At 39.8% G+C, this 26,803-nt stretch overlaps 1 protein-coding gene across 2 annotated transcripts; it reads right to left on the bottom strand.

The window, feature by feature from the left end:
- Positions 1-1,255: 1,255 nt before the first annotated feature.
- Positions 1,256-25,173, bottom strand: Vstm2a (V-set and transmembrane domain containing 2A). Of its 2 annotated transcripts, none has more exons than XM_038314935.1 (5): positions 25,095-25,173; positions 23,137-23,303; positions 21,466-21,516; positions 19,752-20,088; positions 1,256-1,380 (listed from the first exon to the last, which is right to left on the bottom strand). In XM_038314935.1, exons 1-5 carry the CDS (start codon positions 25,171-25,173, stop codon positions 1,256-1,258), a joined length of 759 nt encoding a protein of 252 aa, XP_038170863.1. The 2 variants fall into 2 exon arrangements, with proteins under 2 accessions (XP_038170863.1, XP_038170867.1); XM_038314939.1 differs by lacking the exon at positions 1,256-1,380 and adding an exon at positions 1,426-1,502.
- Between the last annotated feature and the right edge of the window lie 1,630 nt (positions 25,174-26,803).

The following is a 26,803-nucleotide window of genomic DNA, read 5'->3' as shown; positions in this document are numbered from 1 at the left end:
TTCAGCCAACAATCACATTTTAAATTTTAATTAGTAGACATTAAAATATAATTAGCAGCAAATAACAGAATGACAAAGCTAAATATTCTTGAAGAACAAAGGAAGCAGCGTTATTTAGTCTGAGTGTGACATGCTCTTCCAGGAACCTGAGGAGTCAAAATATCTTCTTCAGTTTTCCCACTTGGCCTCATTCTTTATCTGATACAGAATATTGATAACATGAGGAGATCTGTCAAAACCAGGATGTGCATTCTTCGGACTCGAGATCCCCAAACCTCAATAAACACACATATTAAAAACAGCAGCAAATTCCAACATGGTACACACACAACAAAATTAATTCATTTATCAGAGACATATACAATTTAAATATGCATTTTCCAGGAGGAAGCAGAGGACAACAGAGACAAACTGTAGCTATCAAACCAGTGGAACAGAGAGACACACTACAGAATTCACACAATACGTGAGTTATAAAAGAAAAATAATGCTTTAGGAAAAGAAGCTGGTGGCCTAATATATGCTCATGGGTACATTTGCATATAGAATGAAGAAAGTCAGCTTGCATGAGGGTCGTATCTATCTACCTTGAAGTCATATCACACATACTAGAAGCAATTTACAGAATTTGCCAGGTTTGCATATACAGAAATTGCAAAATGAATTAAAATACATTGAAAGAGAGCACACTCAATATGTATGAATATAAACCTCCCAGGATTGACTAGGATTGGCCATAATTGGCACTTGCTACCACGGAACAAGAACGGCAATCAAGGAGAAGAAGGGAAACTCCAAGAAAAATTCCACGGGAGAAAAAGAAGTTGGTTTTTTTTTTTTCCAAAAAAAAAAAAAAAAAATTGCTCTGATTCTTCCTTATGTAAAATGAAGTTGCATGTTGTTGATCCGCAGTGTCCAGCATTTTGCTTTTTTGTTTCCCCAGCTGGGGTGCTGCTTGAAGATAGTTTGCATGTCTTAGGCTTGTCATCTTTGTTTGCTTCATTCGGATTAGGTGTCCCTTAGTAGGAAATTGGTGGAATCCATGGAAATATCTACTATACTGATGACTTTCAGGCCAACTCCTGAGCAGTTAGTGAAATGTAGATTTTATTTGTTGAAAGAAAAGAAGAAAAAAAAACAAACAGATCTTGTTGTTAGAAAATGTCCTAGCGCTTCACATTAATTCTCTTCAAATAAAAGATCAGCGACTTCCCAAAGAAAATGCTATCAATAAAGCGTGTAATAGCCTCTTCACTTATGCTTCCGGAAGCTGATGTTCCTTGTGTAGGTAACTAGAGTACAGGGGTGCAGAATGGTGCTTGGAGTTTAGGGTCAACTTTGCTGTCCGCTCCGTAGATTTTACAGGCGATTTGCTCTTTGCTTTAAGAAGAGAAAGTGATATTGGAAAAAAGTCAGCACTTTAGATTAAAGCAAAGCACCCTTCACAAAGCCACAAACAAGAAGCAGGACAGAAAGTCCATGGCTTGTAGCTATCCTCGCACCTGCGGAAGAAGTTATAAGATATTCGCTCATCTTGAAGATTTCCAATGCTCCTTATTAGGCTGTTTTAAACACATACATATATATATTTAATTAGCTCGCCAGCTTGGCTCTGGTGCTCATGAATGTCTTGGCATGCACTGCAAACAACAACACATACAAAACATTTCAGTCCCACGAAGCTGGTGGTGTCTGATTTTAAACAATGCCATCCCACAGCGGGGAACTCAGAGAGCAAACGCACTCAAACACGTTTTCCTTAAGAAACGGCATGAGAATCACTTCTTGTGATCGTTTGGTTGTTCCCACCCATGTCCCTGAGAGCACATTTTCTATTTCACTAGTGTGTTAGTGTAAAAGTGCAGGACAAATCCAAAGCTTAAGGGCACCATGCTGCTCAGTGCAGAGGACTCTCTTGGAGGCTACTGCCTCGCGGGGATTGACCTTTCTCAAGCTTTTATCTCTCAAGTCTGGGGGAGAGCTAGCAATGCCAGGAACTGAAGGAGTTCTGCATCTAATTGTATGTGGTGGAGAGGGGATGAAACTGCAGTCATAATTCTTTCTTTATTATCCAATCAGCTTCTAGCCTTAATGGCATAATAGCAACTAATAGTAAAAACCAAAAACATGAGGGACAAAAACACTTTTTCTTCTTCTTCCTTCCTTTAGTTGGAGAATGATTAAAGGACTTGAAAAGGAAAATGGGTGAGAATTCAAATTGTTCAACATTTCAGCTCAACCAGGTTGGCTCCCTTAATCGCAGGAATAGAAAGTGATGCCCTCAACCACCTGCTGCGCAGTAGGCATGTGAGACTTGGGAGGAGCCTGTGGAAAGACCAACACTGCTGTTATTCTGTCAGGTGGCTTTGGTGCTGACCCTGATTTCCTTTTCTGGGAGGTGGCCTGTGCATGTTGCATGGTACTTCCTTCCATCAACCTAAGGACTGAAGACTTACTAAGTGTCCTGTATTCAGCTTCTGTGAAAATGTTACTCTCAGTCCCTTGGGGCTCTAAATACAGAGAACAAGCAAATCAAACATGCATTCAAATCCTCTGTTTGTAACTAAGCATGTATTCCTGTGAGATTTTGAAGCAAGATTCTTTGACAGAAAGAAAAAGACAAATTACTACCCAGTTCTCTAAATCGCTGATTGCACTTGATTTGACACAAATATATATGCTACCAAAAGAAGTTTTAAAATGATGAAAGTAGGAAAATCTTGGGAAAAGGGTTCACTCTAGGAGTTATTTGGTGATGCAGCAGTTTCCTTTCCAGGGTGAATGTTAAAAGTTGGGTTCTAACTGAAATTTTGTTTCTTGGAACTCCTTTCTTAGATCTACCCTTTTCAGAACAGGCCTGGCCTATCATCTCTCACACATTAAGGAAGGAACAGCTGCTTCATTTTGACTCAGCATTTTCTGTGATATGTCTAGCATGTGCAAGTTAAAGCATAATTTACATGAATATTTTAATGGGAAATCAAGCCAGTCTGACATGGTTGAAAATATTTGAAAGTAGTCGGAGATTTGAATTGCCTTCAGAGGCACAGTCCACCATTGGAACACAGAACTTCCTGTTCTTCCAGGTTGGAAGCTTTCATTCTCTCTAGTTGCATGCAGTCGGTAGCACATTTCTAATTAAATGAATTTATTTCTGCCAGGACAATCATAAGGACTTCGTTCTATGTGGTAAATTCCACATTCTGTTTCATCACATCACAGAGTCGTTCCATGTTATTTCTCTAAGACAGTGGAATTTGAGACTCTAAAATGCCGTAGTCTGTCTTATGTAATTCTACCAAATTAACAACACTGGCATTTTATGAAGATTTATACTAATTTCAGAAAACAATATTGTCAGCCAACATACTTTTTTTTTATTACATATAAATACCAGAAGCAATTGTTTTTCATCAAGAATGAACCAGCAACTCCCCAGGCACTCGCTTTTTCCCCCGTACAGAAACATTTCACTTCTGTGAAACAGTAAGCCAAGACTGCAGTCAGAAGTCTTGAGTTCCACCTTCCGCTGCCATTCACCTCTGAGATTTCAAGTGACACACTTGTTGTTTTCTAAAACACACTTGTTTTCTAAAATGAGCCTAACTGTGCATGTATTATAATTTTTTAGCTTTTTCTGTTAGTAAGGCCTGATCTGCCTTAGAATAGATTCTTTTCTTCTCTTCTCCGGTCAACCATGCAACCCCACTACTTGCCCGAAAGAATTATACATTTCAGCAACCATTGCCCTCAGACATGCTGTTCACAGCATCTTTTGTCTCCAGAAGATGGGAGTCTCTTTAGCCTCTGAACTTTTCGTGTATTTCTGTTATGCTTCCCTTGTTTCTTCACAGAGTTGACACTGTTTGCAATGAGTTATCTGTATGCATTATCTCACTGACCACATTTACAACTCATTAAAAGAAAAGCCGGAATTGTTTTGAGCAATTGTTAAGTAGACTGTTCATATAAAAAAACAAAGCCTTTAGGGGTTTTAAACTTGCCTCTAACATAGAATATGCTGAGAAGAAGAGATTTGTTATTATCTAACTACTGGAAGGAAAATGTGCAGGTAATATGTCTAGGCTGAGCAAGGTCAGATCTGATAGGGTTTTCTTCCAGGTTCAGAAAGCACCTAGTTTTGTCAGGCGGCTTGTAGTTAGCCAATGATGGCACCTGCCCCCACCTCTCATTGCCTAAAGATGTTCATAGAGCACTTTTGGGTGTGAAGTCAGTAGAGATATTTTCTCTACTGTAAGTAGAAAAGAAGTAGTCAAGCATTCTTAAAAGCCTGTGTACTACAGAAGTCTTCCATTGTCGTCTCCTATGAATTCTCACGGTTTTGGCATTGTCCAGAGACAAAGAGAAGCCCATAATTCTCAAGTGTGAGAAATGAATCTAACCAAGGGGCAATGCATGAGAGAGACTCAACAATTCTGTCATCATCGTCATCATCGTCGTCGTCATCATCATCATCATCTTTGCTACATAATATAATAGAATTTCTGCTTGATTATGTTTAGTAAAATTAAAAATAATCCAAGCTCAGTAACCAAGACTTGGCAAACTCTGTCAGGTGAGTCAGAAATGGTATGTGTTCCACAGGCTGCTAAAATCATCTGTCCTGACATCTATGCTATGTCCAGGTCATCAACAAGAATCACATTCCTAAAGAGGTTTGGCCTCCATCCTCCTCTCATGCGTTAGAAGCAGTTAAATTGTCTCTTTCTGCTTGCCCCTTGCCATTTTCCCCTGCCAGATGGAAGAATTCAGCTCCCCCCATTAGTATTTATTTGTATTGCACATCCAGCTCTGCTTGTGATCTCCAAAGTAGCTAAGATGTATGGGGAACTACTATGTATATGTACAACAAACAGTTAAAGACACAATCTCATTCCTCAGAACAGTCCCAGATGCGTAATGCACAGATTAAGAAAACAATACTCAGAGACAGGAAAGTTGCTCACTCTGAGTTATACAGAAAACAGATTAAGGCAAAGGCATAGGTGTGAAGCCCCAATGCAGTGCCAGCAAAGAGCCCTGATGTGCTCCTGCCTGAACCCTGGGGTGGTAAAACTGCTTCCAGATCCTGGCTTGTGTGAGGTCATCACTGGAAGAGTATGCTTGGGAGATAAACCCATCTCACATACGTTTTACTTTCCTCTAGCTATGAACTGATAAATACCAGCTATGGAAAATATCAATAGGTCCTAAGTGAACTTTAGCTAGCTCAATATATATCACACAACATATGGAGACAATGTTTTGAACTTTTTAATTCATAAACTTTTAGGGTTTAAAATTTTCTCAGTGTCTTATGTTCTTCAGTGCGCTGTCATTCCCCCATCATCCTGACATCCCCTTCGCTAAAAACATTTTCCAAGGTTTTGCTTTAAGACCAAGAAAGGGCAGGCTGAAGCCGGGCGGTGGTGGCGCACGCCTTTAATCCCAGCACTTGGGAGGCAGAGGCAGGCGGATCTCTGTGAGTTCGAGACCAGCCTGGTCTACAAGAGCTAGTTCCAGGACAGGCTCCAAAGCCACAGAGAAACCCTGTCTCGAAAAACCAAAAAAAAGAAAAAGAAAGGGCAGGCTGAGTGTTCAACATGTCATTATTAGTAGGCTCAGTAGAAAGAATAAGAAAACTCATGACTTGGAGGAAATATCACCGGCTATGAGTATCAAATAAACAAGTGGGAAGTGAAATGATGTATCTCCAAATTGAACGCATGCCAATTTTATTTAAATATCCACTTTCTATTGACTTTGAATAGTTTATGCATTACTTTCTTATGCACATAAGACTTTTGCTTGCTGTAGGAACAAGAAGCACCCCTACCGAAGGCGTCTGTCGGACATGCTACATGTGATGTCTGAGAGCCTCCTCTTCTTTCTCTCCCTGATCACCTAATATCATCAAAGGGAGGGAACAAGAAAAAAGAAGAAAGAAATTCTCTCCCTGTGTGGCTTCACTAGTGAGAATGTAGAATATTAATTTGGCAGGAATGAATATCGGAGATGCTCATCGCACGATCAGATCTCCTCTAAGATAAATGCAACAATAGCCTGGTACTTTGTTGTCTGTGAAGTGCATGTCTCTATGTCCTTTAAGCCCCGTAGCAGACGGACCTCTTTGACATGCTTTTCTTTATTACAGATGTCAGGTTTAAGAAGTGAAAATGACTGGAAGAAAATTTGAGCTAACTTTTGATGGAAATTTTATTCAGTTTAGTTTGTGATAAGTCACTACTAAGAGGAAAGATCAAATAATAGTGTGACTTTTATCTTAGAATATGTTAGGAGAATGCCTTTCTATTAGAAATTCTAAGGATCCAGGGACAATTTCTTTTAGAAATCCAGCTTTTTAAAAGAAGTTAGCATCATTTTGACTTAATACATAAATTGCTAACTTTGTTGTGCCCTGGCATGCTGGTAGTAGCAGCTTTTCTTGCTTTCCTCTGGTCAGAAAATTATGGCCTTTTGTTAGAGGCTTTGTATTGAGGACCAGGAAGAAAGCATACCTGCCCCTCCATTCCAGGTATAAATTAACAAGCCATTTGGATAATACCTTAGTCACCATGAAATGACTTTTACATAAAATCAGTCTCTTTAGTGTTTTTAGATATCTACTGTCTAGCGAAGACTGGAACGGTAAGAGGAATGTTGCTTCCCTCCAACTAAGATCATAGCCCATCTTTTATAATGCTTATCTATCTATTAACTGTATGTGTGCAGATGTGGGTGCATGTGTGTGTGTGTGTGTGTGTGTGTGTGTGTGCAGAGGAGACTGTGTGTGCACATGCATGTGGAGGCCAGAGGTGGACCCTGGGCATATTCCTCCATCACTTTCCACCGTTTATAGTGAGCCCACAGCTCACTGGTTCATCTGATCTAAAGAGCCAGCTTGTCCTAAGTTCCCCTGTTTCTAATTACAATGTGTTGGGGTTATAAGAAGCTATCACATCCTGCCTACCACTTATATGGATACTGATACGTGTTTGCACGGGAAGCACTTTTATCCACTGAGCCAATGCCCCAGTCCTGAAGTCGGCGCTTTAGGCTTGCACAGAAGTACTCTAACTTCTGAGTCAACTCCCAGCCTGCTGTCACAGAGCATCTTAACTGAGCACGTTTTTATGGTGATGTCCCCACCCAGTAACACTGATCTTGCCAATCATCTTGTCACCATGACATGACAAATTATGACAGGACAAGCTAATATTTCTTGGGCACTTCTTTTTACCTCTGGCTATGGTCCTGTGATGTTGCCATAGCGTTTTATTGAGAGGATTTTTGCAATTTGTTCAGGTTCACTCAGCTGGTAGTCAGTGGCACTGAGTTTTAATTCAGGTTATATTCACTTTAGAACTCAGATGCTGCCAGCTCATTATCTAATATAGTAATTCCATGTACCTAAAAACACTAAACTTTCCCAATTCTGACTGCTGAAAATAGAGGGGAATATGAGTGGCTTTGACAAAATGGAATAAAAAAGAATAAGACTTGGTAGGTAACCAGGAGGTTTCAGAGAAGGAAGCTTGAATATCACATTTTAATAACAATTCTAATTCATAAATAAGGATCACACATAATTAATACTCTTTCCTGGCGTATGAATAAATACTGCTAATGTGCTTAAAATAAATCCTACTCATAGGATTTATGCTTTCCATATGCATGCTTTTATTATTAGTTAGCAAACTGTTTTATAATGTGAAGTTAAATATCAATCAGATTCTCTGAATAGTCACATTCCACACATGTAGCTTTCCTACACTGATAATATTGAATAGTTCCAAATTTAATGGAGTGATTCTATAGATACACTCAAAGTGAGGAACGTACTAGAGACAATGGCAGGACAATTGGCATTGGAATGTGATGACCCGAGCTATGCACATGCTTCACCTACCAAGAGCATCAAGAACACGGACCCTGAGTTAGAAACCCAATACAAGATGTACCACAGCTAGAATGGTTGAATGTTAAGTACAGCAGTTTAGAGAAATGTATTTTAATGATGGCTGCATTGAAAAAGTAGATGTTGATGTGAATATTTAGGTACTTATTCATTAACTGAAATATAGAATGTCTCATCCGTTTTCTGTATTCTTTAGACCTAAATCCTGAAGGCCATCAAGGTAAATTCCTTATCAGAGAAAGAAAACACCTCATATCTTTAAAAAAAAGACAACTGAGGAATTCAGAATGAAGAAGTAAAAGGAGAGAAACAGCTGTCAAGACACAACTTCAAATTTCATAAATAAAATGCATGTCTTCTTAAATAAATTGAAATGATATCACCATAATTTGGGAAATGATAATTTCGCACAACTTAAAATTTAAGTTTTGCTGCTCAGCAATTTTTGATTTTGAGATGGCAACTATTGGAGTCCCCAGTGCCAACAATACACAGAAACCTTCAGTCTCATTTCCTTCACAATTCACTTCTTCAACATAAAGCAAAGGGGTAAGATTTTGTGCATTTTTCAATTAGTGCAATGATTTACCATTTTGTGAATGTAACTGTTTTAACATTTTCTGAATTAAGATGTTTTATAAAATATTTGTAAAGCAGAGATTTGTATAATCTTCTTGGCTGTCAATATTAGATATTCTAATGTGAATATTTTTAAGAATTGCTCCTTATCAAGACATGCAAATCAAAGGGTCAACACATCTTGGTACCAGAGAATGCACATCTAACGTCCTAGATAGAACTTGTCACTTGAAATACTGGTGTGACTTCTATCATTAAGCATGGAATGAAGGGTGGCCCAAGTGCTGGTTTTCAGTTATCTCTGACCATTACTATAAAAGTGGTTTGAAGTTGTTTTTCTTGAATACTAACCAATTTATATAAAAACCTATGCATCTTCTTAACAGTAATGTATCTTTATGGTTTGCATTGCAGAAAAATATAAATATTCAAATCCTAAGCATTCATTTTAGCCTAATTATACCAGCTAAACAGTCCTAGGGACTACAGTAGCGTTAAAAGCACCAAGGCGTAATTTGTAGCTCCAAATCTTGTATAATACTTTAGATCAATGTTTCTCAACTTTCCTAATGCTACAACTCTTTAATAATACAGTTTCTTCATATGGTGATCCTCATCCATAAAATTATTTTTGTTATTTTATAACTGTAATTTTGCTATTGTTATGAATCAGAATGTAAATATCTGTTTTTTTCGATGGTCTTAGGCAACCCCTGTAAAAAGCCTCCTTTGATCCCCCAGAAAGGTTGTGAACTGCTGCTTTAGATAGTTTGAAATGGAATTTTCAGATTATGTAAGCTTTTAAAAAGTATATTTAGTGGTTGTAATTCTATTGATTGCTCCTTTAATGCAGCGTTTGTTCACATTAAATATTTAAAGGCTAGAAATGAGAGCTTTACCTTCAACCAACATGAATTTGCTTGATCGGAAAATCTAAATGCGAAATATTTTTCAAGCTACCAATGCAACATCCACATATTTGTCTGGAAGCTATCTAAATTATGCAAGAAATGGCTGATTTATCAGTATACCCTGCCGCAGCTTTGCACACACCTTTACATAGAGACATTCAAGAGTATCTGACTACATTATTTAATCTTCACTAAAACATTGACTTTGAAGATAACGTTGCTTCCTTTAATTTCATTTCCTGTCTTCATTTTTCTCAAGAGTTCCATAGTTGTCTGCCTAATGGAACCTGGAACTGGAAATCCTGGCTGCACAATTTGCTTTGAGCCAAACAAGGAGACTGTAAAGCAGTCAGGTTAAACACTCATGTCCCTTGTTTATAAATCTTTCTGTGCATGGATTCTTCTGATATTCCCAGTAATCACACATCACCCACCGTCTTACTGTTTTTTTAAATTGTGAGGCTGAACCATGTCATGGAGAGGGCATAGGATTGCATAATTTTATTTATGGATATTATGCATGCTTGACTTATGAATTCATCAGGCTCAAGTCATTTTGCTTATAAATTATGACATACTAGTCAAATTATCTATTTGGTGTCCAGAAAGTATGGTGTTACATATATGTAAAATACAATATGGATGTAATATTCCTAATTTTATCCTATGGGCAATTTCTCACTATAAAACTTTCATAACAGTTCTTCATTATAAACACGTACATCCATGCACTAATTTTAAACTCGTCATGAACTTCACAGTCACATTTTCTTCACTTGTTCTGCTGTCAGGAGATGCCTTCTTTTATTTTGAACCATTCACATTTTAAATACTAAATTGTTTTTTCTTATAGCAAAGTATCAAGTTATTGTACTATCAGTATAAATACAAAGTCAAATGTCAACATCTTGACATTCTGATGTGAATTTTTATGTATCATTTTTATTAGTTTTTATGAGCATAAATGAGTTAGATTTAAAGTTTTACATATTATGTGTTTTCACTTAAGGGTTTGTATACTATAGTTTCTCATGTTATAGTAGATATTAAATATTCCTATTGCCATTAAATGTTCTTTGAAATACAGTTCTAGAAGCTATATAATATTTAATATATACTCTACTACATTCATAGTTAACTTTTTTGGTTTCAGTCACTGTGTATTTTACGTCATATGAAAATATGTCATGAATATGACTGGTAAGAAGTATACATGTGATTCACTACTGATCTAGACAATTCTTTCCACAAGTACGATTAGAGAGTACGGATCTAAAGCCCATGTTTGACCTTTCCTGTCAAGTCAAATTGCCCTTGGGAAGGGATGTTCCATCTCAGTGCAGAGTGCTGGGACATCCAATTCACTGTGACCATGAGACTCTCATTCCCATAAACAGTATGTGCCACAATCATGTCTGTCAAATTTTAGAAAAACTACCAAAAATTTTTAACTTCATTAAACATAAATACCTGTAAAAAGTCTGTCAATTGCAGTGTTGAGTCTAACCAGCCAAATGCACAGCATGTTCATTTATTCAGCCCTAAATTATCTCAATAAGATGCTCTATTCACATTTATGCTACCTATTATTATTTATTATACTTTTCAAAAATGACTCTTTTACATCTTTTCTTTGGGGTACTACTGAGGATTCTGCATTATATTCTGACTTTTTCCTCCTTGGCTACTGTATTTTGATAGAAGATTGAGTTAAATTTGCACATTAATCTAGTTTTTTATCCACATCACTCAATGATACCCTGCTGTGTGTCTCATATTCACAGCATATTTCACTATTAACATGCTTTCTTCTGTCCCTAAAAGTTATACAAAAAGCACATTGACACAAGTTTTCATTAATTTTTCAAGTGTTTAAGTTACATATAGTAAAATATTTTCATCTGCAAATTATTTCAAAGCCTCAGATCTCTGATTTGATCTTCCTACTTTTGGTTTTATTTTCATTTGGAAATAGATCCTAAATTGCAGTAAAATGTTTTTTTTTTTTGCTTCTTTTAATTTCTCCTTAATTTTTGTTTCTTTTATTGTTTCACACAAATTTAAATTTTACTATCTTTGCTTTCTCTATTCGTATGTGTATTACTTTGATTTCTTCTTAAAGGGTGGCTATTTGATACAATCTTTCAGGAGAGATGAAGAGGGTAGGGAATTTGACCTCCCCGACAGGCTAGGTTTATTTGTTAAATGTTTACGATTCATGATTTCACTCAAGCCTGAGAAATGACCAGGGAGATGAGCATTGCCATCTCAGTTTTGATAAACAAGACGAGCATTTCTAAGCTTCAGAGAGATTCTATGGCCAGACCATTGACAATGAGAAGCTGGTAGAGTGTGAACCTAGCCACCGATCTCTATTCGCCCAGGATCATGATGAACTAGACTTTCATTATTGACTCTTATGTTTTTCTTTGCTATCAAAGTGTTTGAAAGTATCTTCATTTCTGTATTTTTTTTAGCTGTATCTCTAATCATCTAAATTCTTTCAAAGGCTGTTTTGAAAACTTGAATTGGATTTAAGAAACAGAAGGTCTATATACCTACAGCCTTAAAATCCTTGCTACTTATTCAGGTCCTTTTCTTCAAGTTCTTTGGAAATTTGTTCCACTTTAAAATAAGGATCTAATTACAACCTTGGGCAAAATAGCTGCTGGTCGATATGATGCAATTCTATGGAGAGAAACCTACTATTTATTAATTGAATTGCAGCAGAAGGGGAAAGAAAGCTTGGGAGTGACAAGTGACAAGACATGAAGATAGACTTCCTTCCTTAACGTAGCACATTCCCTGCCTCTGAAGGAAAGTATCATAGAACAGGTTGACCCAGCCATTTACACCCTATCTCTTAATCTACAGTTTCTCTTTTGCTGTTTCAATTACCTAAGGTCAACTATTCTCCAAAAATTGATGTTTGACTTACGTGCCTGGGAAGACTGCTCAGTGGTTAAGAGTACTGATTGCCCTTTCAGGGTTTGATTTAGAAAACCCACAAAGCATTCACAAACATCTGAAACTCCAGTCCCTGGGCACTGTATTCATGTGCTACACAGATATGCAAACAGTCAAAACAGCCATATACATAAAATAAAAATAAAGCAAAAATATTAAAAATATTTGTCTTGACTTTTTAGAAAGGGAGACCACATTGCCATGGCTATTTTAAAGTCGCTCTAACTTTGTGATTATTTTTGGTAATCTCTTCCTATGTTTTATTTCCAAATTCAACTGTGTTATCAGTAGGTACACAAAGGAAGAGACTAGCATCTATAGGGTTCAGGTTACCTCAAGTTTCATGAGTCCTAGACTGTTTCCCCTATAGATTAGGATGGACAAGTATGCTCTCATTACTTTTTGCTGGTAATAAAACACAGCTACATGTAGTGAAAGTCATGCCTGCACTGTAATTGGTTATGATTTATTAAGAAATCATTAAGTACCAAGCCTTTAATGTATAATTCTCAAAAGTCTCAGGGAACAAGGAAAGAGAATCATAGAACTATATGTGTTTGATCATGGTCTGATCTTCTTTACTGTTGTACATCATTCCTCTGCTGGCATCAGAGGCAAGGCATCGGCCCCTAGGCCTTCTCATCTGAGATATACACTAGCTGCCCATTATCTTATTCCTCATGGCAGCAGTATTTCTTGGAGGAGTAGTGTTGCTTTTCATTTCTCTTTTAGGATATGTGTTCCTTTGACCTATAGGGTGAGTTATTTCCAGCACCTTTCTAACATTCTGGTTATCTATGCAGAAGATGCTCACATTGCAACAGCTGCTTCCTGAGGTTCCAAGACCTATCAGATACATAATTTGAAGCACAGCCCAGAGTATTGACAGTGTCCTCTGTTAGAGATGACCTAATAATCACAAGTGAGCCTTCACTGTGATCTGAAAAGCCTATAAAGGCTGGAGGTACTAAGTTTTAGTTAGCAAAATCTGCTAAAGGTTTCTGGAGAAGTTAACCAGTATAGACGTCTCATCTACATAATTCCTATTCTGACAGCTCTAGAAGATTCTTTGGCCTGTGGTATCCAAATTGTTGCCTCTCATCTGTTTTTCTCCTTTTTCATTGACAACCCATTTACATGGCAGCCATTTTGTTGATGGAATAGCAATGAACAAATTAACCTACCCTAAATATTGCCATAACATCTGGACTAAGTGATGGTATTGTACCTCAGTGTGGAACAGCACTTACTCATGTGTTCCTCTTCATGAAGGGCCTTAACTTTTTATCCCACCTTCTCATTTACTCTGAAATTCTGATTTAAAGATGTTTGAACGTGGCCACACTTGGAGAGCTCCTGTATTTATCAGCAGCAGAGGAGCTCCAGAGAGCCCTGGGTTTCTGGCAGCTGTTAGCAACAGCTGACTCTCAGCTCTAAGGATAATATCATGGTGGGCACACAAAAATCATGTTTCAGAGTTCAGAGAAACTACATTCCCACTGAGCGACTAGAGGCTGCATGTGTAGCAACAAGACTAACAGCATCCCTAACCACTGCCGGCTGCTTTCCCACTCCCAGCTGTTCAACCCAGGAGCGAAGAAAAGAGCTTTTACAAGTCCTTGCCAACACTAGAAAAATACAGTAGCTGAAGCAAAGACTCTAGAGCATCTTGAGGTACCACTCCAACACTGATAGAGTTATAATTCTTTTGTTGTTTCAAAGGACTTTTGAAAACTAGTGATTCTTATAGTCTACAAACGTAAAGGTGTTCCTTTCTGAATCCATCCTCAGAGGCTATAAGCGAGTAGGGGCTGGGTGGGGTGTTAGCACAGGAGAGCTTCCTGTGGGCTCTTACACAGCGAGGCTGCAGAATTCACTTGAAGAATCATGGTCAATAGTTTACATTGTTTGGAACATTGTGGTATAAATATTCACTTCCTCTAGGCATGTTGAATCCTCTTAAATTCTTGCCGTGCCTACTATCTGCTGCCAAGTGACAGTTAGTGTGACATCTGTCCTAGTTGGCCTGAATCTGACATTTACAAAGCTGAAAGAGGCATGTTTTGCAACATAAGGTACACCAGTGGTTTCACAGCAAGTATGACCATATTGATGAAGGAGACCTGACTGGGGAAACAATAGATTTTATTTCCTGATCAGGGAGCAGGAGAGAGTAGCATAAAGGGATGTGTAAGAATTCACAATCAAAGAAAGACCCACACAGAGGGAAAAAAAAACATTTCCAGGGTTATAAAGGCAAGAGAGTATGTGGAAATACTCAGGAAATACTAAGCATGAAGAATAAGGATCAGGCTTTTGACTGAAGAAACAGGAAATGAGACTATAAAAGTTAGTGGTTGGCACTTTAGAAATAATTATTTTGTAGAAATAATGACTTCTAGAAATAAAATATGGACTGCTGTGATACATTCATTATGTTGGAATTGAAACACAGAAGCTGTTAAGAGATTTAGGATAAAGGAAGCAAGGAGGACATGTTCAGAATAAAATCAGTGTTTGTAGAATAGAAAAAAATGCAATTTTTCAAGGGACATCTTTGGAAGAAAATTAATAGGACAAAATGACTAATTGAGTTGGCAAGTAATAGAGGGAGCAATAAGACATTTCCAAAGCTTTTACAGGAGCTATCATTATGATGATACTATTGGATGTTTGGGAACAAGAGGAAGAGCATTTCTTTTTAGTGAATAAGCTCAGATAACAACAGACAGCTCTGAACATCTGAGTTTTAGATCTAGTGGCCTATGTGGGAAAGTACTACTGTGAAAGAAACTCCCCCATACCCAGTCTTGAAAAAATGGCAGTTAATTATTATCTCTTACTGATCTTTATGATACCTGGGTTGACCTGGGCACTGTTATCAAGAGATGGAATTGGGGCTGAGGTTAGATGATGACTTGGGATGATAGGTGTTCAAGATGACTTCCCCATTGTCATTGGCCTCCAATAGGTAAGGACATAGGTTTTGAGTTCTTATTAGACCTGGAATTGGAATAGTATAGCTTCCCCAATCTTTATTAGTTATATGATCCCAGGTCAGCTCAAACTCCAGCTAAAGAAACACAAACTCTACTTCTCAGCACTGGAGTACCAATAAATGTGTCTCTAGCTTATATTTGCCACAAGACTTAGAAGCCCCACATTCAGAGATGTTTAGGAGACAATTATGAATACTAGTCTGGGTCTCCTGAACGTAATCAGAAGGAAAAATGTGAGTGGAGATATTATCAAGGGAAGATTGGCAGTCAAAACCACAGGATAAAGTCAAGAAGTTATAAATGATAAAAGGATAGCATTATGAAAGAAACTGATGCAAGGGAGAAAAGAAAGCAGAGAAGCAAGGGGCAGGAAACCAGTCTGAATGTAGGAGAGGTCCAAATGTCAGAAATGGGTGGAAACCAGTGCTGCCTAGATGTTGGAAAGGATGACTTACACGGGAACGTTCAGTAGACATCAGTAACTTCTCTGGACACATCAGCAGTAGCCTTAACAAAGCAATACTCCATGGGACTGAGGTCAGAAAAGGACAGAGCATAATACTGCCCTTCTGGGAGGAACTGGTATCAGCTGGGCAAACACTCACAGCTCTTCCCAGTGAGAACACAGAGGCAGGGAATGTATTCCTGTTTGTTTTATTTGCCTGTCTGTTAGGTGGCTTGGAATGATCAGCGGAAGAGCAGAAAACAGGAGGCAGGAGATAGGTGGACTTGGTTAGTGTAGGAGAAATCTAGCTTCTGAAAGACTGGGGGTGAGAAATGGAGGAGACAGGGAGCAGAAGCAAAGCAAGGTTGGTGCATTTGATATGGTAGAGGGAGGAGGGGGCTCGAATAAGTCTTCAACTTTCTGGAGCATAGAGTTAAGGTATTCTACCCTGACAGTGGTCCTGGATTTCCCATTCTGGTCCACCCACACTCTTCTCTGAGAAGTCACTTCACTGTCTCTGTTGTGAAGATGTAAACCCAACCCCTGTGATTGAACCCCTTCTCCCAGAAAGCCTTTGTTGATTCAGACAGGAAGAAAGAGGGTGGCTTACTTTTCAGAACATCTGTAGAACATTTCTTTAACTTCTAATTCCATGCTTTGATTGTCTCATGTATTATATTTGATGGTATTTCTTTTTCTTTCCAAGCTTTGTGTATAATAAAAATAAAACATAGCAGAACAAAACTATGATGGGTTTGATATGAACTTCTGTCTTGTGTACACAGAACTGGAGGACTCTAAAGAACTTAAGATGAGAAAGTTGTAGGAAAGTTTTGTTTATCTCTTTGCATTATATTTACTTTATTATTTCAGTTCTAATCGTTGATTATAAAATGAAATTAAAATTTAAATAATGTTAAACATTAGGGATTTATAACTATTTATCACTTGTAGCATAATTTATAAAGAGAAAGAAAGTAGTTGACAGCAAGAAAGGACAGCATATAGTCATTAGCTTTGAGGAAATTTTTGGAAAAAAAATAGGACTAGTTAGACTAAATTATTATTAAACCCACATCTGGTTGTATGTGAAATGTTACAGGTTATATTTCCACTCTTACTTTTCAAGTTGATTTTGCTTTAGAGTTAAATTAATTTTTAAGACAATTTAAAGATTTTATGTAAAGTTATTTTCAAATAATATGTTTTCTTCATAAAGATATAGAAATTATTTGACAGGAAAATTGTATGAATTTAGAGCTGAGTTTGTGAATCTGGCCAATTAAGCCAAAGAGAGTAATAAAAATAAAGGGCCAAATAAATTAGTTTATTATAGCACAGGAAAATAAGACACTGGCATATATAATAGGCCTCCTTCTATCAGTGGATAAAATATGAAAAGCTAGTATAGCCCTTTGCTACTCAGAACAAGATTTTAATTTTTATCTCTTCACCATAAATATTGTACACTATATAGAATCAACGAGTATCCCTTTTTATGGCAAACTGACCAAACCTTGGAGAGGGAGGAATTGTGCCTTCATTTTTGTGTTCCTGAGTTTGCTATGCCTTGAAGAGATGAGAGGTAAATAAGTGAATGAAAAAAATGAAAAACTGAAATACATTTTATTATCAACTGGGTTATGGGTATCACATGTATAATGTATATAATTTATAATTATCACCCCAATTACTGTACTCTAAGAAATGGTCTTAAAAGCATGAAACTTGCACAGCATACTAGAGTGACTAGGAAATCCCAAGTGCTGAGGGGGCTGTTAGAGACTGTGATAGAAGTACATGAAAGATTTTCCAATATTGTATGGCAGAAAAAGAAATATTGAATGTGTGTGTATATATATACATATATATCTTCATCTTTGCTATAATCAGGAAAGGTTGGTGTACTAAAGTTGTTAGTAAATGGAGGTTCTCAGGAGACAACATCCTTCTCTCTGACTTTTAGGAAAAACTGTTTTATACATAAGCAGAAGGCTGGTGGGAAGTTGCAAAATGAGCAGGAAGTAATTTTACTTGAAAATTTAATTTCCATCACAGCTCTAAGAGACATAGCAAAATAATGCAGATATTTTTAAAAAGTATATTATTTTGTATCACAAGGTGTGTATAATATCTTAGAAATGGAATACTTCATTCTCTTTAGTAATTTAAATAGACCAATTGCTTCGTTTGACTTTACCTAATAGATGCATTTATGGTGCCTAGCTCAGAATATTCTTATGTATGCTACTAATTTCTCTTTCAGGGTTTAGAGGTCTCACTAATTATGTTGTAAATTGACTGCTGAGGACACTCTGTGATTTCTATAGGTAGTGTCCAGCCTCTTAGTATTATAATGTTAAAGAAGATGAAAGGGTCACAACCCCAAGAGGCATTAAATTTGTAAAATAATAGTTAAATCTTGTGACTGGTATTTAGGCATTTGTGTACTCCAACATACAATAACAAACATTTTCAGCTCTACTGACTTTGTTCCTGAATTTGGAAAACAAAGGAGATCACAAAGAGAAAAAGTGATACAAAGCCACAAAAGCTGGACTTCAGAAAGGCTCAGTCACCACTAAACTAAAACGTAACAGGAAGTCTCATCAGCATTTAAACAACAGGACTGCACAGGACCCTAGCCGGGCATCCTGCAGAATCTACATCACATCTATTCAAACAAAAAGCATAAAGAGGAAATGCATGCTGACATACATTATTTTATTAGTTATTATTGATTATTTGACTTTTTTCTATGATGCTGGATATTGAATCCTGGGTTTTATACAAACTAATCAAGTAGTATACAGCTGTGCTATAGAAACCCCGGACCAGACACATCTATTTTTTAAGCATTTTGTTAACCAGCAGGGATTTAGAGGTGTGCATTGGCTATTGCCAACGACTTTCTGATGGGCCTGGGAGGCTGCTGCTCTCTCTCTCTAATTGGTATCAATCACCCTGCACTGCTACAGACCCTTACCCTTCTGCCCCACTTCGGAAAACTGAAGCTTTTGGTGGGTATCTCCAACTTTGCTGTCTGAAAAATTACAGGTGAAAAAAAAAAAAGCAGTAAATGACTACATCAAGTGATTCCATAGATATCAGTTATGTGCTTGATCAGGGAGATCCTCTAATCATATTGTAGGCAAAGCATTTGAGAAGATAAGATTCGGGGGGGAGGGGTCTTGAACACAACTGCTCAACACAGGCAGCCTTGATCCTACATCAAGGTTAGAAGTTCAGTGAGTTTCCATTGGTGGAGTTATTATATAAATTAATGCCATTCAGAATTACTTTAACTTGCACAGCTGACTGGAGAGATGTGTGACTAAGCTTCCAAATTGGCATCCACAGCACATCTGTAGGAGCTGCCTTATCTCTCCAACACTTCCTTCTCCCCACCTCACTTCCTGTCATTATCACCATCAATTTCACCACAGGCTGTGGAAGTTTCTCCTTCAAAATCAAAAGCCCTTGGAGAATAGTTGTGCTTAAAGCCATGGGTCACTAAATATATGGAAGATTACCATGAGTCTTTTTCATTTCCATTTTGATTAAGTGAAAGCCTCTTAAATTGGGTCATAATTGATACATAAATCTGTAGAGAAAATGAACATGCATTTATAATGTAACCACCATTACAAGATTTATTGTTCTTATAATGTGTAAATACAGAAAGAAGGGGGAGAATAAAAGAGTCCAGCTCTCAGATCCCTGGATATGAAACAGTGCCAGGGACTAATGGAGCAAACTCATCCTGAACGTCTAGCCTCCTGCTCTCAATGGCTCACGTCTCCTCATTTCAATCGAACTCAGTCTCCTATTTGAAATGCCGTCTAACATTAATCTGTCTATGCTATTCAACTGCCCTTTTGGTGGAAGGTTTGTGAGTGAGAAAATGAAAGACTCAAAATGGATTTCCATACCTGATTGTGGACTTTGTTTGGGGATTTTGGCTACCGCTTGAGGGCTGGAGGTGGAGTGCGTTCGTTGGTTGGCAGAGCTGTGGATGCTGCTGGGAACCACGGATGACACATTCTTTCGAGGCTTCATGTCTTGTAGCCACATGGGTGAGGCTTCAAAGGCCTGCATTCTCCGCGCATGGCTGTTGGCATTGACTTTCAGGTAGGCCTGGGCCTTGTGTTCCTGTAGCTCCCCGTAGTTAGCATCAGTCACCCTGCACTCATATAAGCCTTCATCCTTTTTCCTCACTTTGGAAATCTGAAGCTTGTGGGAGATGTCATTGCCTTGGACTTTCACTGTCTGAAAAATCGCAGGGGAAAAGAGAAGTTTTACAATGAAGGATTTTATTCGCACTCTCTTAAGCTTGCTAATGTTGGGAGTAGAGGGTCTGCATAGCACAAATCTGAAGTCTCATCCACAGACTTGAGAGGTGAGAAGCTCAGTTTGAGCAGTGTCTGAGTGGCCCTGCTCTCGACACTTCCCAGATTCCCATAACAGCCCTGTTAGTTTTTCAACATGGGATTGGCCTCTGCCTGGTTAACACAGCTGAACGAAACATGAGTAAGGATTTCTAGAATAGACACCCCCCACCCCCTTTTTAACTCCTTTAAATCCAGGGCCAAAAAATGTTGGTAACTTGGATAGTAATATTTTTCTTCTCAGTTGCCTATTAATGGAGCATTGCAGGGCTCAGGCTACCGAGAAATAGCATCTGAAATCAAGGCTCATTGTATATGCCCATGTCATTATACAAACTTGGGATGCTATTGATTGAACATTGATTTGATTTTCAAGACTGAAGTCAACATTATTTATTTTAGTTACTTTATCCCAGATTAATAGCAAGCTCACATGTCTAATGTGTAATATTAATTATATATTATGTAATCCATGTGGCATATATATATCAGCTAAATTGGTATATATCATATGTCAATCTGTGATTGACAGACTAAAAGATGACTTAAATCTGCCAGGTTAAGGATTTGATTAAACATATAAACACAGAAACGAAGGGAGATGAAGAAGGACATTCTGGCTATGGCCATTGTAATTATTACCAAATAGCCTCCTCTTCATATTATCAGTAGTTCAGTCTGGCCTAACAGCAAGTGTAGATTTATATCTGCTTTGGTTTTATATTTTTGTGATTTATTTGAATATTATATTCATAAATACTTTATTTGAATTATGAATAATATCCAAATTGAGTCATATTTTTATTACATTTGAAATTTCTATTGGAAGGCTTAGTTTCTGTTTTCCAAATTTTTTTCTATTAAGAGTAGGACTCCCATTACTTGAATTATTAACATTATTAATATTGAAGTATTACAGACCTTCATTGCTACACTTAGGTGACTGTGAAAAAGATTAAGAAAAACAATGCAGTAATCCCATTAGCTAGCAGATTCATATCCTAGCCAATCTGTAATTATTTACATAATTAAAACATGCAATTTTATTCATGGACTCTAAATTTAGCTCAATTTTTAGGTATTTCATGAGGTAAAAAGAGACAACTGCCTCTCATCCAGAATTTATAAAATTACCTTTTCAGGCTCAATGACTTAAAAGGTTTTAATCTGAAGTCTGTTTTCTATTAATGTTCACCTTGGGCCTTGTGGGCCATTTATAATGCATGTTCCCCCTGTCCCTTGTCCCTATGACACTCACACTTATCTTGGTCCCGTCGTTGTCCGGGTCTCTGTCGGGTAAGAGCGCCACCTGTAGGACAAGAGTGCAAATGCTCATCCGAGTTCCCCAGTCCCGGGCGCCACGGTACCGCAGCAGCGCAACCACCAGGGAGATCCCAGCCTTCCGGTCTTGAAACGTTTCAGTCAAAGCAATTTAAGAGCCAAAAAGAAGCACGACCGAGGTCCCTACCGCACTCAGTGCTGAGGCCAGGCTGGATTGCTTCCCTCGCTCCTCCCTGAAGTTCCCCTCTCCTTTCGTCGGATTCCAAGCAGTCCCTGGGGTCTCCGTGTCTTCCCCGAATATTACTGTGATCTTGGCTCTCTTAGAGAATCCCTAAGGTCCCTGTGGTTCCCACTGTCCAAGCGACACACTGGAGAGTCCCTGTGGTCCCCAAGCATTCCTCTGCTCACCACGGTCCCCATTATTCCCAAGCGTCCCTGAGGTACCCGAGATCTTCTCTATCCTACCGACACCCTGGAGAGTCCCTGTGGTCCTGCATCCCCGCAGGCTGTGCTTTCCCTGGCTGCCCCAGGCTATAGTTGCTGCAAGGCTAGGTTTTCTCCCGCTCAGAACAGTCTGCCCTGTCTGCAGGCTCGGAAGGGTAGGGACAGGCGCAAACCCAGGCTAGGACAGGACCGTGGCAGGAAGTTTTCCCGACAAATTTCTGCATCTCTGCCCTCGTTGTTGAACAGTACCCAGGTTCTTTCCAACAGACTTTCTCGGTTCTGTCCGAGTCCTCTTTTGCTCCGTGGGTCTCTCTTTACCTCTCTTGGGGCTAGGGCGCTACTCTTTTTAGCTTCTTTACGCTTTCCTTCTCTTCTTGCTTTCTCCCTTCTAGTTTGCTCATCTCCTGCTCTACTTTCATCGCCAGTCCAGGGCCTCTCGCTGCTTTTCTGATGCCTCTCCCCATCTCTCCCTCTCCCCATTTTTCTCTTCCTCTCTCCTTCCTTTCCTCCGTCCTGCCTGCCCTTTCTCCCTCCTTCTCTGCCCTCCGCCTCTGTGGCCTCTGTGTGTGTGTATGTGTGTGTGTGTGTGTGTGTGTGTGTGTATGAGAGAGAGAGGGGGCGGGAGGAAAGAAAGAGGGGAAGAGTGGGAGAGGGAGGAGAGGAAAGAGGGGGAAGAGAGGGAGAGGGAAGGAGGGGAGAGGGGGAGGGGAGAGGAAGGAAGGAGGGGAGAGGGAGGGAGGAGGGGAGAGGGAGAGAGCGAGGGATGGATGGAGGGAGGAAGAAAGGGAGGGAGGGAGGGAGGGAGGAAGAGAGAGAGAGAGAGAGAAAGAGAGAGAGAGAGAGAGAGAGAGAGCTAGAAGAGGGATGACTGGATGGGGCCCCTTACCCTTGATGTGGGGGGGAACAGAAGGAAGGCTGGTGAAGGGTACTCTGGTCTGTACCAGAGATACATTGCCAGTTTGAACAGTTCCATAGCACCGGGTATTAAGAGCTGGTTAATTCCGGTCTAAATCGGAAAAGTACCCTGCTAGTGTGACTTCCTAGGTGCTCTTTAACTTACAGTAACCAGGACAAATTCAACCTTGCTCACTCTCATAGATCAGGGAAGGCTCCCTTGGATTCCTGGGCCCTGGAGCTGGTGAGAAATGCCACAGAACTAAGAAACCAACGTGCAGGGGCTCTGTGGGCTTTACGTCATGGCTACCTGAGAGCCGGCCGCCTCGGTTCCATGCTCCAGGTCCTCTGGTCCCCGAAGGAACCACCACTGGATCTCCAGGTACACTGAAGCGGAGCCGCTTTGGAATGCACAGGACATCTCCACATTCTGTCCCTCGGTCGCAGTCACGTTCCGCGGAAACTCGGTAAATTTTGCTGCAAGACAGAAATGCATTATTTTGGCGTATCTCTATACACCAGCTTCGCCAATGTATCTTTCCTGGAGAACTCGACACAAGTTTTTGTTTGTTTGGTCTTTTTCCGTGGGCCTTGAAAGGTGAAAATAAAAGCAGCAATAACAACCCTTCCGACATCTCCGCAGGGCTCCCTGTCCCCCATTGCTTTGCCTCTGAGTGCCTTGCTCTTGGTATCATGCCTACATCACTTTGTTGTTGATCAAGTGCAGATAATGGAAAGGTTAACAAGCTTGCCAATAGCTCTCCTCTGCTAGCCAAGTTGCCAGAGTTAGAGCCAAACATCTTTTGTCAGATTGCAGCATTATCTAAAACTTACTGAGAGATCCAGGGAGGTGCAATTTAGACCGTCTTTCCAGTTGATATACCAGAAAGCCTCTGGATTCTTAAGTTTCTAAACCATCTATGATTAACCGGTGTGTTTCATGTTAGAAATGTGCTGTAAGTAAATGTCAAAACCCACATTCTTAATCTATCAAAATAGTGGTTAGAAATTTTGTTCTTGAGCCCAAGTAGGGAAACAAGTTGCACACTACCTAAGAGGCGTATGGTTTCATTTCTGCAAGTTAACCTTCACGTTTGTTCCCTTCAAGGCATATAAATTGACATATGTCAGGGGACATAAAAATCATACATCCATGTTTAGTTCAGGTCAAAGATTATTTGAAAGACACCATAGAGACTGTGTCTAACCCTTTTGCTAACCTTGACACTGCCAGCTTGTAAGATTAATAGATCTGTGTGAGAGTCAAAAAAATAAAACGCCCCCTCCTCCTTAGGGCATTCCTTGAACATGGGATGATGTTTTTCTTGCTAACTAGATGATTGTTCTTAGCCTGTCTAAGGGGCACTTTGCAAAGAGCTGATGGCTCTCTAGAAGGAGCCTTCTATTTGTGGTTAATAGAAGGGCGCAACCACAAGGCACACATATGAAAGGAGGGTCACTGAAGGGATGAGGGATGGTTTCAGCCCCTTTCTCCTCATTACTTAAAGACAGTAAATCTGGATGTCTCTTTTCACTATTTTATGAAATCTCAAAGAGGACGGATTATGTTTCAAGGGAATAGACACTATCAGAAGGCAGCCTATGTGAATAGGGTTTTCTGCTCACATCGGCCAGCAAAGTGGGCTTATTTCTGCTCACAGAAGTGATGCAGTCTTCAGGAGGCCAAAACTGTGATCTGCTCAGGGTGCTGAAGCAACCACTGCAGCCTGCAAAGTCCTGAAAAACTGGGCCCAGCAGGCAGCTGCTGCTTATGATGCAATTAGGACCTCCTTGTGGACTCTGGTAAATAGGCATGGGAAAGAAGTCACAGGGACCAGAGAAGGGGACTAAAGCTTTTTGCCTACAGGGAAGCCCCTTCCAACCAGCAGCTCTGCATTAGTAATGACTGTATGTGCGTGAGTGATTGCCCTGTTCATGCACACGGAACACACACACACACACACACACACACACACACACACCTGTGTATGTGCCACCAAGGAACTCACCCCATTGCCAGTCTGGCGTCTATTAGAATTTCTTTGAAACCTTGTTGGCTTGCGATTTAATAAACTTTGAAGGAAATTTAAGGAAAAAAAAAGCCAAGCCGAACACTATTCATACTACCTAACACTGTTGGCTTGCTTTGAGCCACTCTCAAGCCTTCTGTCCATTCTTCTAGTTGGTACAACACACACACACACACACACACACACACACACACACACACACACGGCACCACATACACACTACAAGCAACGGACTTACCTTGAGAAGAAAGCCCTTGTTGTACATATAACACGGAAAAGAACACAAATCCAACAGACGCCAAAAAGATCCCCATCATGCCAAGGGAGGGAGGCACATCCGTGTAGCCAAGAGCCCCCAAACCTGAAAAGACAGGCAAGCAAGCTTGTTCACGGGCTGATTTCAGAGCCCGGGGCGCGACACTGCATGCATGCTGCCGCTCTCGGCGTAGATTGGCTTGGGCACAGGGAATTGCGACTGGCGAGGGTTGGGACCAAGCTGGCTGGGATCCGGAGGCTTCAGGCGCAGACCCGGGCTGCCACGCTGCGAAGTGTCTCCGCCGGCGGCTGGCTGCTTCCGCTACCTGGCAGCTCGTCCCACGTCAGCCGCTCGGCTTGCGTGCTCGCCGCCCTCCCCACGCCCAGCGAGCCCGCGGCGAGTGGAGCGGGCGCGGGGCGGCGCGGACTGGGCTCGCGAGGCGCCCAACTTTGCCTCTAATGGCTGCGATGATGCCTTTAACTCTGTGAGCGCCGGCGTTGCGCACCTGCCGGCCGGGAGGCCCTGCCAGACCTCTGAGCTCCCGTACACTTTTATCCCCATTAGCGGGCTTGGGCTTCGCCGGAGCAGATGGCCTTGTGCAAAGAGGACAGGACAAACACAGGGTCTCGGTATTTGCTCAGGGATAGGAACAAGGGATTTGAGAAGGAAGTTGAGGCATTGTTAAAGACAGAGGAGGAATGGGATGGGTTCGGAGTGACTGCTTTGGGGCGATGAACACAGCCCTTGGAGGGAAATGCTGCTTAACCAGTTATTAACTGCTCCAACTAGAGCGATCACATACTATTATTTCACCACAATGTATTGTGAGCAGCTTGCATCCCAGCAGAGGCCATTCGTTCAGGCACCGGATCACTCCAGCTGGCAAAGGGAAGGCACAAAAGTCCTCGAGTCGTGTACTGAGAGAATATTCCAGAAGGAAAAGTCTGCCATGCAATGCGCAGCATCTTTTTTATTCTTATACCCATTGCTTGCTTTGCCTTCCTCCCACAGTATTTCGGGTGGGGGAGGGGTTTCGCAAATCATTTTACAAATCCTGCTTCTCAGAGAGTATAAATAAGGTTCTCTTTACAAGATTGATTTTTGTTTTGTTCAATTTATTTAGCATAATAGTAATTACATAGTAGTCTGTAGGATTATATGAATAAAGAATATTATTTTAAGTACACCCCTCCAAAAAAAAAAAAAAAAAAAAAAAACACAAAGCAGAAATCTCCAGTAAGTTTCAGAACTTGGAACAAGACTAGTCATTTGTCTTGGGAAACCTTGAGATGTATACTGTATTTTTAAAATTAAGGATCTTAAACAAGCAAACAAAATCTGAGAAACTCTTGTCAGTTCTTGTTAAACCTAACCATTAATTAATAACCTTACTTCTTAAAATTTATTTTTCATCAAAAAGCATAGAATAATGTAAAACATTTTCAGTATTTTTACCACGCAGATATATACCTCAGTTCTTCAGAATTAATTGGAAATATGTATTAGTTTTACAGTCTACCAGAAAGCCAATGAAGTTTATGTATTTTCTTCCTGGAAGTTGTGTTGTATTTGGCTGATTCCTTTCCTGCCACAAAAACTTAACCCTAACGTGGCTGTAGGGTCTTAAAACCACGTGTCTTCTACAGCTAAATGCAGTAGGAACTTAAAATATTAAGAAACTAAGGCACAAG

The sequence above is a fragment of the Arvicola amphibius genome, chromosome 1 (genome assembly GCF_903992535.2).
Source record: "Arvicola amphibius chromosome 1, mArvAmp1.2, whole genome shotgun sequence".
Lineage (NCBI taxonomy): Eukaryota > Metazoa > Chordata > Mammalia > Rodentia > Cricetidae > Arvicola > Arvicola amphibius.
The sequence above is the reverse complement of the archived record's forward strand: the minus strand, read 5'-3'. Positions and strand labels throughout refer to the sequence as shown.